The sequence below is a fragment of the Excalfactoria chinensis genome, chromosome 9 (assembly GCF_039878825.1).
Source record: "Excalfactoria chinensis isolate bCotChi1 chromosome 9, bCotChi1.hap2, whole genome shotgun sequence".
NCBI lineage: Eukaryota > Metazoa > Chordata > Aves > Galliformes > Phasianidae > Excalfactoria > Excalfactoria chinensis.
The window spans coordinates 3,447,389-3,462,725 of NC_092833.1; the positions used below are offsets into that span (position 1 = coordinate 3,447,389).

General features: G+C 37.8%; 1 protein-coding gene across 1 annotated transcript in view; it reads right to left on the bottom strand.

The window, feature by feature from the left end:
- Window positions 1-922: 922 nt before the first annotated feature.
- The window catches only part of SLC25A36 (solute carrier family 25 member 36), a 29,159-nt gene continuing 14,744 nt past the window's right edge, over window positions 923-15,337 (bottom strand). The window contains exons 5-7 of the mRNA XM_072344151.1: window positions 8,210-8,276; window positions 6,116-6,405; window positions 923-5,272 (exon numbers count right to left, since the gene is read on the bottom strand). Coding sequence (XP_072200252.1) covers window positions 5,079-5,272; window positions 6,116-6,405; window positions 8,210-8,276 — 551 coding nt within the window. The 3' untranslated portion in view covers window positions 923-5,078. The remainder of the gene's footprint in view (window positions 5,273-6,115; window positions 6,406-8,209; window positions 8,277-15,337) is intronic.

Sequence of the window (15,337 nt, forward strand, 5' to 3'; positions counted from 1 at the left end):
TTCACATACCTTTACATATATACCTTTTGTCCAGGGCAAGCTTAACCACTCAAAAGAAAGGGCAGTAAAGTAACATGAATGTCAAAACATCCCCACACACTTAACCTGAGTTCTACCCTGCCCATTTGCCTCTCTGAGAGCTTGACTGAAAGATCAATTTGCAGACAGTTACCATTACGTCAATTATAGGTTTCATTCCAGATGTGCCAGCCACAAGCACACGGGTTGCCTGCAGTAATTCCAGCAGACCGATCACCTCTAAGGTTGGGCGATCTCGATGCTAAAAGTCTCAGAATCAGATCAGATCAACTCAGATTAACACCTACTGAAGAAAAAAGAAGAAATGGAAGGAATCATACACACACTGTTTTAATGCGAATTCTGAAATACTTCTGAACAGCTGAAAGAATGGAATCGCTGACATCAAGTTTGCACCACAGACTGCTAAGGATTCAGTTTAAGAACACTGGGGAAGGCTAGGCCAGAACGCAGCATAAACTGCAAACAAAACCTACACATAATTATGCTGAATGATTTACGGGGAAATTCTGATGACAAACTTCGTATCAAATACCTGATGTTAAAAAGAAATGATATCTAATAATGTTTCATTACAAAAGCAGTTACAATCCATGCCTTGAATCTCAAGTCTGAACATTCTGAGGAAATACCACCCTTCGTTTCTGCCAGTAGTCCCGTGTGCTGGATGGAAGCTCAAATGGACACAAGTTTTCTGATTGCTGGTTACTGAATCTCAGCTGTCAGACAATAACAACAGTATCTGAGTTTAAGTGTAAGAGCACATTCCACTAGCTTATGTCAAACATGACTTCCAACAAAAGATGACAGTGTTACAAGTACAATCCAAAGGCATTATTCCCAGCCAAAACAAAAGGGCAAAAGATAAAATGATTCACAGTGATCTCCTAACGAATTGCTCTTTTTTAATCACAATTGTCCAGGCACTGGTATATATCAATAATAAAAAATTAGAAACATCAAAGTACAGTTTAGCACAGAAGGCAGCATTTGAATAGAAGCACATCATTTTAATTTGCTTTGAAGTTTAAAGCAATCCAAACAAAAGAGTTAACAATATAAATACAGAGTAAATGCACACAGTTTACAGCCAAGGATGTATGTAAGAATAATAGCAAACCTCACATGAGTATGAAAGTACTCTCAAACTATGCTTTGTGAGTGTTCAGCTATGACTCTCAGGGCTTAATTACATTCACATATGCAGGGTAGGCAGACTCTCTTAAATAGAAGAACTGAAAACTTACATAACTAAATCTTCACGGACAAAGTTGAGGAATAAAAAAGGAGCATATTTCCCTAGGCACACTTCAGCATTCAGCTTTTTCCAAATTTAAACAGTTCAGACGGGAAGCGAAACACATATAAAGGCTCTCCAAAATCTTGGATCTGGAAGTATTCTTTTAAAACGCTACAGTCTGAGGAATGTTACAAAGGTAATTATAGGAACAAAAACAGAACAGAAAATGGCATTAACAAACATCTCAAAGAAAATATACGGAGTGCGTTATGTAAACAGGGAACTAGACAGGTGCAATGTCAACACTGAAGTGAACAGGCTGATGATTCAATTAATATAACCAAACAACTCCATAAAACTCGAGTGTAAACCTACTTAGAACAACTTTTGCTAGCAGATCCATCAGTCAGTTTAAGTGCTGGGCTCAGCCCGCTGCAACACACCACAGCTCACCTGTTATCACAGCATTACGGGGACAGAAAGGGTCACAGAGGGGCTGTGAGATGCGACTGCACTCACCGAGGTCGCGTTTTTCCAATGTCAGGCCACCCTTGCCACATCACCCACCAATAAGTTGGAGAAACCCAGTGACGAGCGGCATGCTGTCACTCACACACAGCTTGGCAGAGAAGCCCCTATTTCCCTTCTGATCAATGCGTGCTCCAGCGCCACCTTTTGGCAAGTTCTGCAAAGCGCAGTCTCGGTATCCCAAATCTAACTGGTTGCCAAGTCAAAATTAATAGTGTGCAGTAACGTTTAGGGGCCTACCACAACAAACGAAATGTATGGAGAGAAACTAATTACTGAGATTTGTTTCTGACGTCTAAAACCTTTGCACTGTTGGCAGGGAAAAAAGGTGAAATAAATACACTACATTCAGACATAAACTAAGACGACCCTTTAAAAGTTACGAGAAAGTTTAAATGCACTCCTTTCAATTCTGTGGGTAAGGATATTACTAATGTAGCATGTTCTTATTCCCTTTGCTCTTCTTTCTTTTTTGTAAAAAATATCAGGCAAATAATATAAATAATTTGAAGATCTTTGGGAAACATTTCAGAGGTAACCCTGTATGTATTGGTAGCTTAACAGAAATCCAAGAAACTGGGTTTAAGTTTTGTTCCCTTAAATAAGCCAAAATAAAAGATCACCCCTGAAGGCTAAAACATGACTTCAACCCCTATTAACAAGGTGGAACCACAAGCTGATTGTCTGTTTTTAGCTGTTATCTCCCCGTATTTAATTGTCCTTTTAGCATTCTTTGCTCAAACTTTTATTTTAAAAGCAACTCCAAGTGGACTGATCTCACCCAGAAGGTTCCCAGCAAACTGCTGGAAGAGATGTAGCTGTGATCAAGGGAGACTGCATCCAGTAAAAACCACAGGAGAGTTACCTGCACAAAGCCTGGGCAATGCAAATGTTAATTGTATTCACAAACATCGAAGCTGACATTTGTCACGCCAATTCAAAGTTCGGCTCTGATCAAACAAGTCAAGATAGCTGATGGGTAATCCACTTTCTATAGATCAAAAATTACAGTAAGTAGCCAGGCCTGCACTTAGTTGTCTGGATAATGGCATCACAGTAAAACTTTGAAACTCAGAGCCACAAATAATACCCCTCATTTATCCTAGAGAGGCCAATTTTAGAACAAACATATCAGCACTCCCCTCAGTTCTTTGAAACAATCCGATTTACCTTTGTGGGTACATCACAGACCGCAGTTTTTGCCTTTAAAAGGTAAGACAACATTGCCCAAGGACAAAGACGACAATACAGACAAGATTGCACTGCAAGGATACTGGGTGTGCTATGAGTGGCTCTTAGAGCAAAAAGAAATTAGTACATTTACATGAAGCACTCAAACATTTTAACGGTGGGGAAAACATTACATGGGTCAAAATAAAGTGAACAACAAAAAGCCAGACAAATCGTTCTGTAAGCTTCAAGCTTTTATGTACAGCCTACAGAACTACTGCAAAGGAGATCCTACAGGTCTACAGCAGAAAATGCTTTATCCTGCATTATGTGGAAATCAAACCACATGTTTTGTTTGAAACCAAACCGCATGTACTGAACACAGTTTGACTATGGATAACCAGTAAGGGAAAGAAAAGTCACAAGCCAGAAGGCCACAAAGTGCATAAGGAGTCATTCATAAGAAAGCCATTGCACACAATGCACAGTTTAAGTATACTGAAGTACCACACTGGAAGAGTCAATAGTGCAGTTCTGTCATACCAGTGTAGCAGCATTTATATGTAGAAAGCTATTGCCCCCAGTTTTATAATGCTCATCTTTCTCATAAAGATCATGAATGCAGATACTCAAGGTGCAGATTAAAGACTTGTCTGGAAACCTACACAAGTTCTTATAACATGAAACTTTTGGTTTTGACACCCCAATTGTATGACTTTGGAAAACACTGTAAGTTACAACAGAATTAACTATCTAAGCCTTGCTGCTGAATGCAACACGTTTTTGCAGCTGGCTTATACAACAACAGAATGTTCAGAACTGGAGGACAAGGTTATATGTCAACAGCTGTTCTGAACACAGGCTCAAACTGGAAGAAATGATACAGCAATTACCATTATTTGTTTTTGCTTACAAAAAAACTTACTAGTTTTTCCATCGTTCTGCACAGAGGTTGTCTGCACTGAAGAAACTTATCACAGCGACTACTTTTTCTGCTTTCTAGTCCTTCTAGACGTGTGTTCTTCCTCTGTACTTAAATGTAGATACCAGTAAGCTAGGTCAAGCTTTGCCCAAAGTTGTAGGACAAAAACAGCCTGTTCTTCAGTAGCACAAATAAACCTCTGAATCAGTCCTGCCTTCACAAATGATAGGCTCGGCTAGTTAAAGATTTCTTGTAACAGTAAGCATCCTTTGGAAAGGCTGTAAGTAGCATTCAGCAAGTTCTCCCATGGCTGTGTAAGCAACCTGACAGACTGGCAAGGAAAACTAATGATACAGGAGAGTGTTTCAAAGGTCTCTCCTGTTTAAAAAGGGGGGGAAACTTCAGGAAAAAAAAAACAACAAAACAAACAAACAGTGATGCAGAAGAACAAAAACCAACATACATCAATATCAGGAAAGTGATAACCTGAAGAGTAATTACTCAGATTCTCTCTCACCAATCTAGAACACTGTTCAAACTAAAAAAAAACAAAAACAAAAAAACTTAAAAAAAATAAATGCAACAAGTATCATCATTTGTAGTGAAGAAGTAATTCAATTTTGGGTCCCTGTGCCATACCCTATTCTTGAGGTAGCAACATGGAAAGCTTTACACACTGACTACCTCAGTCTCTGCATGAATATTCAGAGCAACTGAATGGAAATATCAGACATGGAAAAGTATGGATGTACTACCCTCCTCATTCTTTCAACAGGTTACTGTGCAGTAGAACAGAACAAAAAGGATGTGGTTGAGAGCAATCTTTAGAAGGTGGGAAAAAAGCTGCCCAAAAAGTTCCATGTCCCTTCCCTCACCCATTATGTTTCTGAAGATGATGGAATAGCCTCGTCTATAGTTTAACAGATGGAAACAAAGTAGCAGTTTTGAATAAAGAGATGCATAAAGGCATTCCCTAAGGGGCAGCTTCTACTTGTTACATTGCTAAGAGACCGTACAATAAGGCAGCAAAATTACCATAGTTGCCCACAATCAACCTTCTATTTTGTCCATATCTGCATGTTCCTGATTTAACTTTCCTTCCGCCCATCGCATCTGGCACTCATTAGTCCACTCCAGTCTTTCAGTCTTCTGCCTTCCTCTAGAAGACTTGTCACGCTGCTATCCATCAAGCAAGTAGACTACGACTTCATAGGTAGACATCATGATAGCTGTGTTTGGAATCTGTCTGACCAGATGTGTAGTTAAACCTCGGTAGAGGGATCCATACCCTTCTTCTCGCACAAGCAAAGATAATGTCTGGAAGAAAGATCTGTATTTTGTTCCCTCTTCTCTTAGCCTTGTTCGTACAACTTCTGTATAAAGGAAACCAGATGTGGTTATGTTTGTGATATCATCTTTCCCAGTAACCAACCAGCCATTTCACGCTAAAAGTCAATTGGTCCCCCATTTCAGGTTATAAATATCAGAGAAGCTCTTAAAAAAAAAAAACAAGGAGTAAGACAAACAGAAGTGAGCCAGCTGTGTGTGAGAGACAAACTAAATACTTACACACTGCTGAATGTATAGCTAAAGAAGAGGAGTTTGCTTGTCAAAATCCAGAAGAGGATAGATGGTCACAAATTAAGTACTCAATACATCAGTAAACTCAATGTATACATAACTACTCTGCAGGAAAATCAAGTGCAACCAAAAGCCACACTAGGCTGTCCATTTTCTTACAAGCCAGAAAGTTCTCCGCTCTGTATTGGGTTTATTTGGCCCTATCTCAACATGTGAGCTTATTCCATTATATTTTCTCCCCCTCTTTCCAAGGAGGGAGAGTAAGAAAGCAGTGCACTGGTGCTTAGCTACTTACTGGTGGTAAGCCACCACAATCCCTCATTGAGTTACATGAAATTCCTGGGTACACAGATTCCAAGTGAAAAAAAAGACCATCTCCCTAAGCACTTCAGGCCATACCCTGGTAAATCCCTGGGAAAAATGAACATTGACATAATCCAATTATTGTACAATTCCATTTAAAATTATTTTTTGTTGTCAAATATTACACTCACGTTGACTCACTGAATGTGCTGTGGATAGCATTAGACAGAAATTGTTCTTGAGGAAGTGAGTCAAAGCTGGCTACAAATTACTTGAAAAGACTCAATTTCATCACCCCAAGTCTGGCTCTCATCTACACAAGTCCTTCTTACCATGGGGATATGCTACTGATGTTGCACAAGTCTTAGAAGTGGCAGCAGCCATCATCATTCCAACAAAGTCCGAAGCTTCTTTTGCTGATTCATCCTCATTGTCCATGGCAGAAGCAGTCTTATGTTCCAGTAGTTTTCTCTTAATACTCTCATAAATAACAAAATGAATAACAGTCTCCGATATGCCTGCATAAGATGCTGACATTCCTCTGTAAAAGCCTTTAATACCATCTGATTGATAAACTTTTCGGACACATTCAAAAGCACTCATTCGTTTTTCTCCACGGTTCCTAAGAAGAAAACAAGATGGTTATTAAATGGGTAACAAGATGGTTACTAAACAGGTGCAACTTGAGATTAGAAAAATTAAGCAGGTTTTTTCGAGTGACAAGAGAACTTAGGAAATATCTCACATCAGTGTGGAGAGATACCAATATTAACATTTAAATGAAGACACAATTTGGAAGTGAACACAAGTAAAACATGACACTGAATCCAAGCCAAACTTCATACGGTACGATTAAGGAAACATGTCATACCAATGAACTGAACAACTCTACGCTTCCCACAATCTTACAGCACAAAGAGCAAAACTGCCTGAAAAAACAGGCTCCCAGATGAACTGCAGAAGTTATGGACTTGTGAAAAACATGGTGGTTTTCTTCTGCATAATGAATAAGAAGATTTTCCTTAAAATATGCTTCAAATGAACAGATTTCACAACATGGTTATTACATCCTGCTCGAGAAGTGCAGGTTTCGCAGTAAAGCCTTCAGGAATATACGGTTTGGAGGCACAAAAAGAGTAGAGAGCAGCTATGATTCAAACAGCAACCCTCACAGCATCACAGCTATCAGCAAACAGCTAAGATACCTAACAAACCAATAGAACACAGGCAGTCTTTATTAGATTCAAGTAAGCCACAGCTGACATCAAGGCATATACTCATTAGTCTTTATGATGTGTACGCTAGAATTGAAGGACAATAAAAGCTTCATCCTTAGCCTCTGGCTTATTTTCATATGTCAAGACAAAACCCATAAACCCGAGCTAAGTTATACTAGACAGTATCATTGAGTATTTGGGTAAATAAATCTAGTGCTCATTTTAGCTCACTTGCTGAATTGAATTGCGCATATGGGAAGATATATGATTGTACACAACTCTGAAAAGTCCTTACGATGATACAACACAAAATATGCTCTGGTGCAGCAGGGAGTGCATGCACTTGCAGCATACAAATTCTGCCAGCAGAGGTCTCCTGAATGAGGGAGTTGCACAGAATAAAATGGCAAATAACCTCAGATATTACAATGAGTCGTATGGATACTATCCAAGCAAGACAGATGTATGAAAGTAAAACGAGGCGTCACTGAATGGCAGAATTTAAACCTTGCTGGTCTGAAACTGTGCTACCAGACAGCAGGAAAGTACCAAGCCCAACTTTAAGGAAAAGAGTGGGCACAAGTATACACAGCTGTGAATCTAAACTTGGCTGAGCAAGGCAGCAAATACTCCACAGCAGGTAATGCTGCTGGCTCTGATTTGCTGTTGCCATGGGAAAACAGAGTTGAAGAACAACTGGCAAGAAAAGCAGCTGGATCTACAGCTTCAGCTCTAAGAATATCCCAAACCACAACTCTCTTGTTCTCCTGGCTGGGCGAAACGATACAGACAGCTAGAAGTAGTAGTTTTGATGTGAGAGTCTTAACACCGCATCAAAGCCCCCAAACACTATAACAGGAACAGTGGGAGTTTTGAGAGGAACCCCAGAAGAAAGTGAATGCATTACTGAAGAAAAAAGTGTGAGGCTGGCAGAACAATATTTTAATCCGATTGATTACCTTGTAATTCATTCCAAATTGGCTGGCCTACATACTACAGTGCCTCAAGCGCACCACAGACAGACTAATAGAGAAAAATGATAGTGTAACTTGTAATCATAACTTGATCAGCACCAACTTTTCAATCCAATATATCGAAACTTTTCAATTCAATATCGAAAAAGTCAACTCACTCTAAAAAGCAGAAAAGATCTGCAACATTTAAGTACAGTGTTATCACAGCAGAAATATTTCCAGTTTCAATGTGTACCTTGCATCAAGCTGTAAGCGTGTCTTTACCAGCCAAATGGGATTGGTCATCGTGATCGCAGTAAAACCTAATATTTAAAAATGAAAGAGTTAGACGTGATAGCATCATAAAAGCAACTGCAGCCAAGTTTGAAACGCACACAGTAAAGTAGGATGCAAAAACTCAGACTATACTGATTTTTACAAAGTACCCATTGTAACCTTTTACTGATGCTTTACGAATCCATAAAGACACAAAACATCTAGCTTTTTAAAAATTATACATTAAGATTTTTAAGCCTACTCTTAGCAAGCGAATCCCCATATAAAATAAGCCCAATTGTTTATGTGTCTATGTAATCATATCAACCCTTAGAATTTTTGACACCATAGAACATCAAAGCTAGTCTAATATTAGCCAATTAATCTGGAAAACATTTCAGCAAGAACACATTGCAGATTCAGCAATTTGATATAGGATACAGCATTGTGTCAATTTAACTTGCTCTCTGAAATACAATCTGAGTTGAAAAGCATGCAAACTGAATAAATACTACTTTCAGTGCAGTTAAAAGGCGTGTATTACTGGAAGTTAAGAGATCTTTTAATAGTGAACTATAAGGAGAAGTTAAATTTAAGAGCTAATGTTTTATTTAACATTCAAAGCAGACTGTTGGTTGCCCAAGAATACTTCTACAAGCATATGAGTGTTTAAATTGTTAAAGTAAATAGTATGACTTCTAACTATCCAGACAGACAGCAACTATTTGGGCTTGCATCAGGGCTAAGGGTTAAAGCTTTGATTTTCAGTCCACTAAGGGAAAAGGAAAAGAAAAAAGACAAAATTAAAGAAAACAAAAAACAAAAAACAAAAAAACAAAGAGAGAGAAAAGGAAAAAAAAAAAAAAAAAAAAAAAAAAAGTAGTAAGAATTGCTCTTACTTCTGCACAACCGTGGAAAGATAAAGAGCAAAGTGAAAGGCAGCTCTGGGGAAAAAAAGCAACCAAATCACCTAGAGTTGTAATACCACACGTGCACCATTAATGAGGTGACATGTCTGCAGAAGAGAGAAGGGAAAAGGGAAGGACTGGAACATGGCCAGGCAAGAGATGATAAATTTAGACAGCTGCTTGCTAAGTGGCACACATTGCTTGCATATCGCTACAAAGACATGCTGCCCTCCTGCAAGGGGACGGACTGGGGTTGTGGGAAAGCAACAAAGAGTTATCTTGTTCAGTGCACACCTGGTACAAAATGCTTATACAAGTAACAGGGTATCAATAGGCTTGTTTATGGAGATCGTTAACAGCTTACATAAATATATATATTTAGTAGAACTGCTCGCACACCAGTTACTTCTGTTTAATCACAATCTATGTTTACACTGCACACAAATGACTGCAATACTCTGAGAAATGCCAAAGGATCTTAACTGTTTTAAAGGTTTGCTCTGCTCCTGCCCCCAAAACTCTTAAACAGTCAATCAGGAATCTCAGCTGCAGTTTTAAGGATGAGCTATGGGGTCTTAAAAGCCACTAAATTTGAGTTATATTTCTGTGCCAAAACAGCAAGAACACCTCAGCAATTTCAGTGATTAAATATATTTGTAAATTGACTAAATTAAAACTAAATAACTTCCTATGAACTCACTGTGTAGATGATAAAGGCTTTTGGCTAATGCTTTTTTGATACACTACTTATTTTTTCTATGGCAAGATAACATACAACCCTTCATAAGATGAAATCCTAACAAGCCAGACGTGTTTAATACCTGCATTTCACACACTTCAAGTAATTACATGAAAACTTAAAACCATCAGGGACCCACCTAACAGGCACTGGATGATTTCAAAACATAACATCTGCAGAAAAACATTCTGCAGATTCAACCAGTTTAAGCCTTTCAGTCTGCCACATGACAGCACGGGAACTGCACTGATTCCAGCAGCACTTGACCCCAAACTGAACTAAATGTCCATTTTGTATTTTCTTTTTCCTGCCTTAAATCAGAGTTTTTCTACAGGTCCAGGTCCTGTAGTATACTAGAAATTAACATGACTGAAACAGACATTTAGAAATAAGGTGGGGAAAACAACTAACTTCCCCTACCAACAGAATTACTCCAGAAAAAGGCTCTTAAAGGCAAGATCCATTCTAAAATCCCTTCCTAATTTGAGATGTTTAATTAGTTGATCCAGATCAAAATATTTTTGCATTCCTATTTATCTCGGGTACAAACTCTGGAATTACAATAATGTTATACTGTATTTTGCAGTACTATTATCTTTCAGTACTTTATCTTTCCTATTCAGCCCAAATAACTGGCCTCTAAAGATGCTTTATTTGTAACAGGAAGCAAAGATGAGATGCTTTCAAATCAAAGAGCCTTCAGCAACTCAGGTTTCAACACGAAACAACCACAGAACTAAACCCTTAGAAGTAATGTAGTAAAAACACAATCAAAGAAAAACAAACTAAGAGTTGAGTGATGCTGCCTCAAAGAAGAGGCTCCAAAAGGTAAATATCCAGAATTTTGGGATCTCTGATAAGCTTTTCTTTACAAATACAGAGAGCCTGTATCATAAGTACTGCTTGAAAAATGAAGGTGAAGGGCTTCCAGCAACTAAGAAGCTCTTATTTTTTCCTTTTTTTTTTTTTTTTTTTTGTGAATGCTTAAGTATTCAATCTTGAATGCATTTTAGCTTTACCAATGTGGTATATCCCCAAGAGATTAAGATTCCAGATTCATTATAAGCACAGATCTATCTGGCAACACCAGAAACTCCTGTACTTCTATGTTTTAGTTTGCCCCGTGAATTCCTATCCAAGTTTCAGATTGAAAACACTATCTCAATCAACTTTGTGAGCTATAACAGCTAAGGACAGGTAAGATCCCAGGTATTCCTATTTATGCATCATATTTCAGAAGTTATATATCTGTTTAAATCTATAAGCCGATGTAATTGGTACAGACGCATGTGAATATGGAATGCTGAATCAGAAATCCAAAACAGTAAAATAAAAGCAAACCAAAAGAGAAAACAGAAAGACAGAAAAGAGACTGTAGACATATTAAAAAGAAAAAGAAAGAAAGAGTTCTTTGAAATAACGTGACAACAAATATCAGCTGCAGCACTTTAAAGGCAGCTCTGGGACACTCAAAAAATAAAAAGCCTTGTTTAACCCAGTAAGGGACATTGAATTAGCCAACAGAGCTGAGTAAAAGTAGCAGCTATCAGTGAAAGGTATTTTCTACCCTTCCCTGAACTGCACAGAAAAAATTAACTCTTAACAGAGTTCAGGAGAAGTGTTGTCTTTGCACAATGCACACAATGTGTATTCAAGATAATGAAAGTGAAATTCCCCTTAATTTGTTTATTTAATAGATATTACAAACCCAACGTGTGGTTCTTACACTAGAGGCTGCAAGAGACGCTCAGTTCAGTACTCACGAGGTTTAAGTTAGTCCATATTTCTGCAGGAAGTGACCTGCGGGTGGGGAGCATGAGATGACACGATCTCACTCTTTTCACGGGAGAAATGTACAGTAAATGCCTAAAATAGACACAGGCTTTTCTGTATCATAACAACAAGCAGTGACCTCATCAGACACATGTGTACAAATCGAATCCCATTGGAAGGGCTTGTGAATTATTTTGAGATCTAACTTTTTTCAGGTTAAAGTTTAGGAAAAAAAGAAAGAAAAATAATCAGAACAGGCCACAGATAATAAAATAGTTGCATAAAATGCACTGAGTACTGAAATTTCTGCTCATTTGCAGCAGTTCAATTTTACATCTCCGAATACTTACCTATGTATGAGATGGGTAAGTGAACCCTCCTCCTTTCCCACTCCCTCCCAAACACCATTAAAAAAAAAAGGCAAGCCTGTCTTAGGGCTGAAAAAGCAAGGTAGATGCCTTATGAAATCAACGTTTCTTAGGGTCAACAATCAGTGACCTAAATATACATTTTTACTTGGTATTCAGTTAACTGTGTATACTAAAAAGTTACATGTTATCTTCTCTAAGAAAGAAAGCAGTCTTAAAGAACAAAAATAAAATCTACGCTAGCATTGGTTGGGTTTGTCTGCTAGTAGAGTTACAAAAAAGAACAGCAATAGCACTTTAGGCAAAGTAGTTTTGCAGCAGATTTGCATTGCCTGAAGGATGCTATAAAATCACCGAAAAACAAATCAGAAAGACAGGAATCAAGCATCCCATTCAGTTCTTAAGTTTTTGCTCCCTGTTGGGATAAAAGATGTTGAGTAAGTGAAATGAGAAGGCAGAATTCACAGTGAATCTGAAAATTTAGCCCAACTTTGGAATGCACAGGGAAACTATCTTCACACAGCAAACACTCGTTCTTGTGGTACCATTCAGATCCACTCATTGTCTGAGCTTGTAGTAAAAACTGCGTGATGTATGAGGCTGTAAGCAAAAGGTAATTGAATACCTCATGGGGGATACACTGATATTTTAGAGATGAAGGTGATGCAAATTATATAGTGGAAACTAGCACATAGCAAAAGAAATATATATTCTAATTGCATAAGGCATCAGTTATTGATATGTAGCACAACTGATCCTCCTCAGAAAAAAAAAGCAAATTTACTGAAGTTTAAGTAAAACCAACTCAGGAAGGAAGAATCATGCCTAAAACCAAGAAGGTCTGAAATACTAAAACCAAGAAGGTCTAAAAGTACCTCAGTTCCTTGCTTCCAAAAATGCCATGTCTATAAAGTAATCTACTTTGCAATAATATTAGTCCAGTGTGGGATATCAATCATCATCAATACAAATAAACACAGTATTTCAAGTTTTCCAAAGTTCACTGCTTACAGTGTTTTCATACAACATATTAATGAGACAAAACTAGGAATAACTTACAGATTTTTTTAAAACTGCATGTTTGCATCATTGTATTTTTCAACCTATAAGAAAAGTTTCATAAGTGCAAACACCATCTCATACTTATTAGGTATCAGAAGCCTTCACGTAAGAAGGTCATATCCAAACAACAAAAAAACCCTCTTATTTAAGACCGAGATACTCATTTCCTTACTGAAACCAATGGCAGCTGCAAAAGAAAAAAAACCAATACTGATTATTTTTGGTACTTTTTGCGTTTATCCAGCTTGCCAATTCTGCAATTTTAGTTTCCTAAGCATATTACAGCAAACTTCTGTTAACCTGTTTAAGTCAACCAGTTAGGAGGTCTCATTTGCCCCTGTTCTTTTGCCATTTCCTTGAGACAATTTGCATCACATAGCAATACAAACCTGGCTGGTAAAACTTAACAGGTGGTTTAAGTGCATTGTCTGAAATACATCAGAATTATAAAAACAAGGTTAGCATGTTCCCCCCAAAAAACAGTTAACACACTGTTTACAACTACAGTCCTTTCCATGTTTATCAAAACAGCAGTAGTACTGAGTGTCAAGAGCTCTTTGTAAGAGAGCCTTCTTGTACAGGTCTTCCAGAGAACATCCAGAGTTCAACAAAAGAGATGCAGCACAAACTTGTATCAGGCATTCAGTTTCACCAGCTATACAGTTTAAGAATACAGCTGCAGAACTAGATAAGTGTGAGAAAGAAAGCCACACAAATGTTCAGCAATAAAGTGACTGTAAGAAAAAGCAAATAGTTTGGGCTAAAACACATTCATCTCAGCCTACATTTAGCAGCAGCCTTAAGTGCAAATGCAAAATACAATCTTCTGAAAGGGAAGCAAGTCAACAGGCAGATACAGAACTCCTTGAAATACTACAGACTGTGCCTGAGAGTTCTTGGGAAAGTCACTATACCACAACTCCACAAAAGCTCTTTGCATTATGGAAAGAGGATAAGTTCCAGAGATACAAAAATCCAACTCCCCATTTGTTTGCAGCAATGCACGAGTACTGAATGTACAGTATGATCTTCAATTGAGGATACACTTTTCCTCCCTCCCCTGGTACCCATCCATCTTCCTCCTTTAGAATTTAATTTCTGCTTTATCCTCTTAACAAACAGCCAAATACAAGAAAAAAATAATGATATAATCAGGGTTTCTGAAGTGATCAGCTGATTAGGATCAACTTTTCATGAAACTCCTCCCACCTGATGCTACTCCCCTACAAATAAAACATGCTGGTAGGTGGGAAGAAATACTCTGGTCATTTTAGAACCTTATTTTGCCTGTTTAGATAAATGGCTGTCCTCACGTCTGTAACTTAGAAGTTTAAATACTGCCACTACTTCTCATATGATGGAGCTAAGCACTAGCCTATTATTTAACTGAGAAGCTAAAGCCACTTAAATTTACCATGGTATATAACAATTTATTTGAAACAGATCATTAGCAAGCATTAAACAGAAGTTATTCTGATCATCTTTTTGCCAACATCCTCAGCAGCCCATTGATTGTGAAACTGACATGAATTAGAAAATTCAAGAACCTATAATAATATTGTAGAATTCATCCGTGAGCATCTATGACCCATGCAGAGAAACTTCTTAAAATTTGTTTCTGTATAGGAAAGACAGGCAACAACAGGCAAATTGTGAGCTCAGTTTCTTCAGGTTAAGTCAATTACCAGAACCTTTAATTCTTCATTAACAATCCCAAAACACAAAGCATGTAAGTTAAGTAACAAGTACTGTCAATTGCAAAAATATACTTAAGTTACGCTGTAGATTAAAGGAATTTGTTTTCATAGAAATTATATGAATATGACAGAAGCCTGCTCTTCTATGCCACTTTAGTGGTTAACTTCACACAGACCAGTGTTTGAGGGGGAAGATGGACAACTATTACATATGGTTATACAAATCTGTAGGCAGATCTCAGGAAGACAAAAATAGGTCAGACATATAAAGCTGCAACAGAAAACATGAGCGTAAAAAACAGATTAAGAATTATTTAGCCTAAGTTCAGTGCACACAGTGCTGTTTATAGTTTGCAGAACAGATAGCTACTGTGTTCACAGCACTCAGTTTTCACGTCACAAATTCACAACTGAGGAAGCAGGCATGCAAGTTTTCCTGGTAAAGATTATTCACACAGCTTAAAGATTCTCATTAACATTAAGTGCAATGTTTCTTGCACGTATTTCTCCAAGTGCCCTGCATAACAAGGGGCCAAAGCAGGTAACAGCTACCAAAAGAAA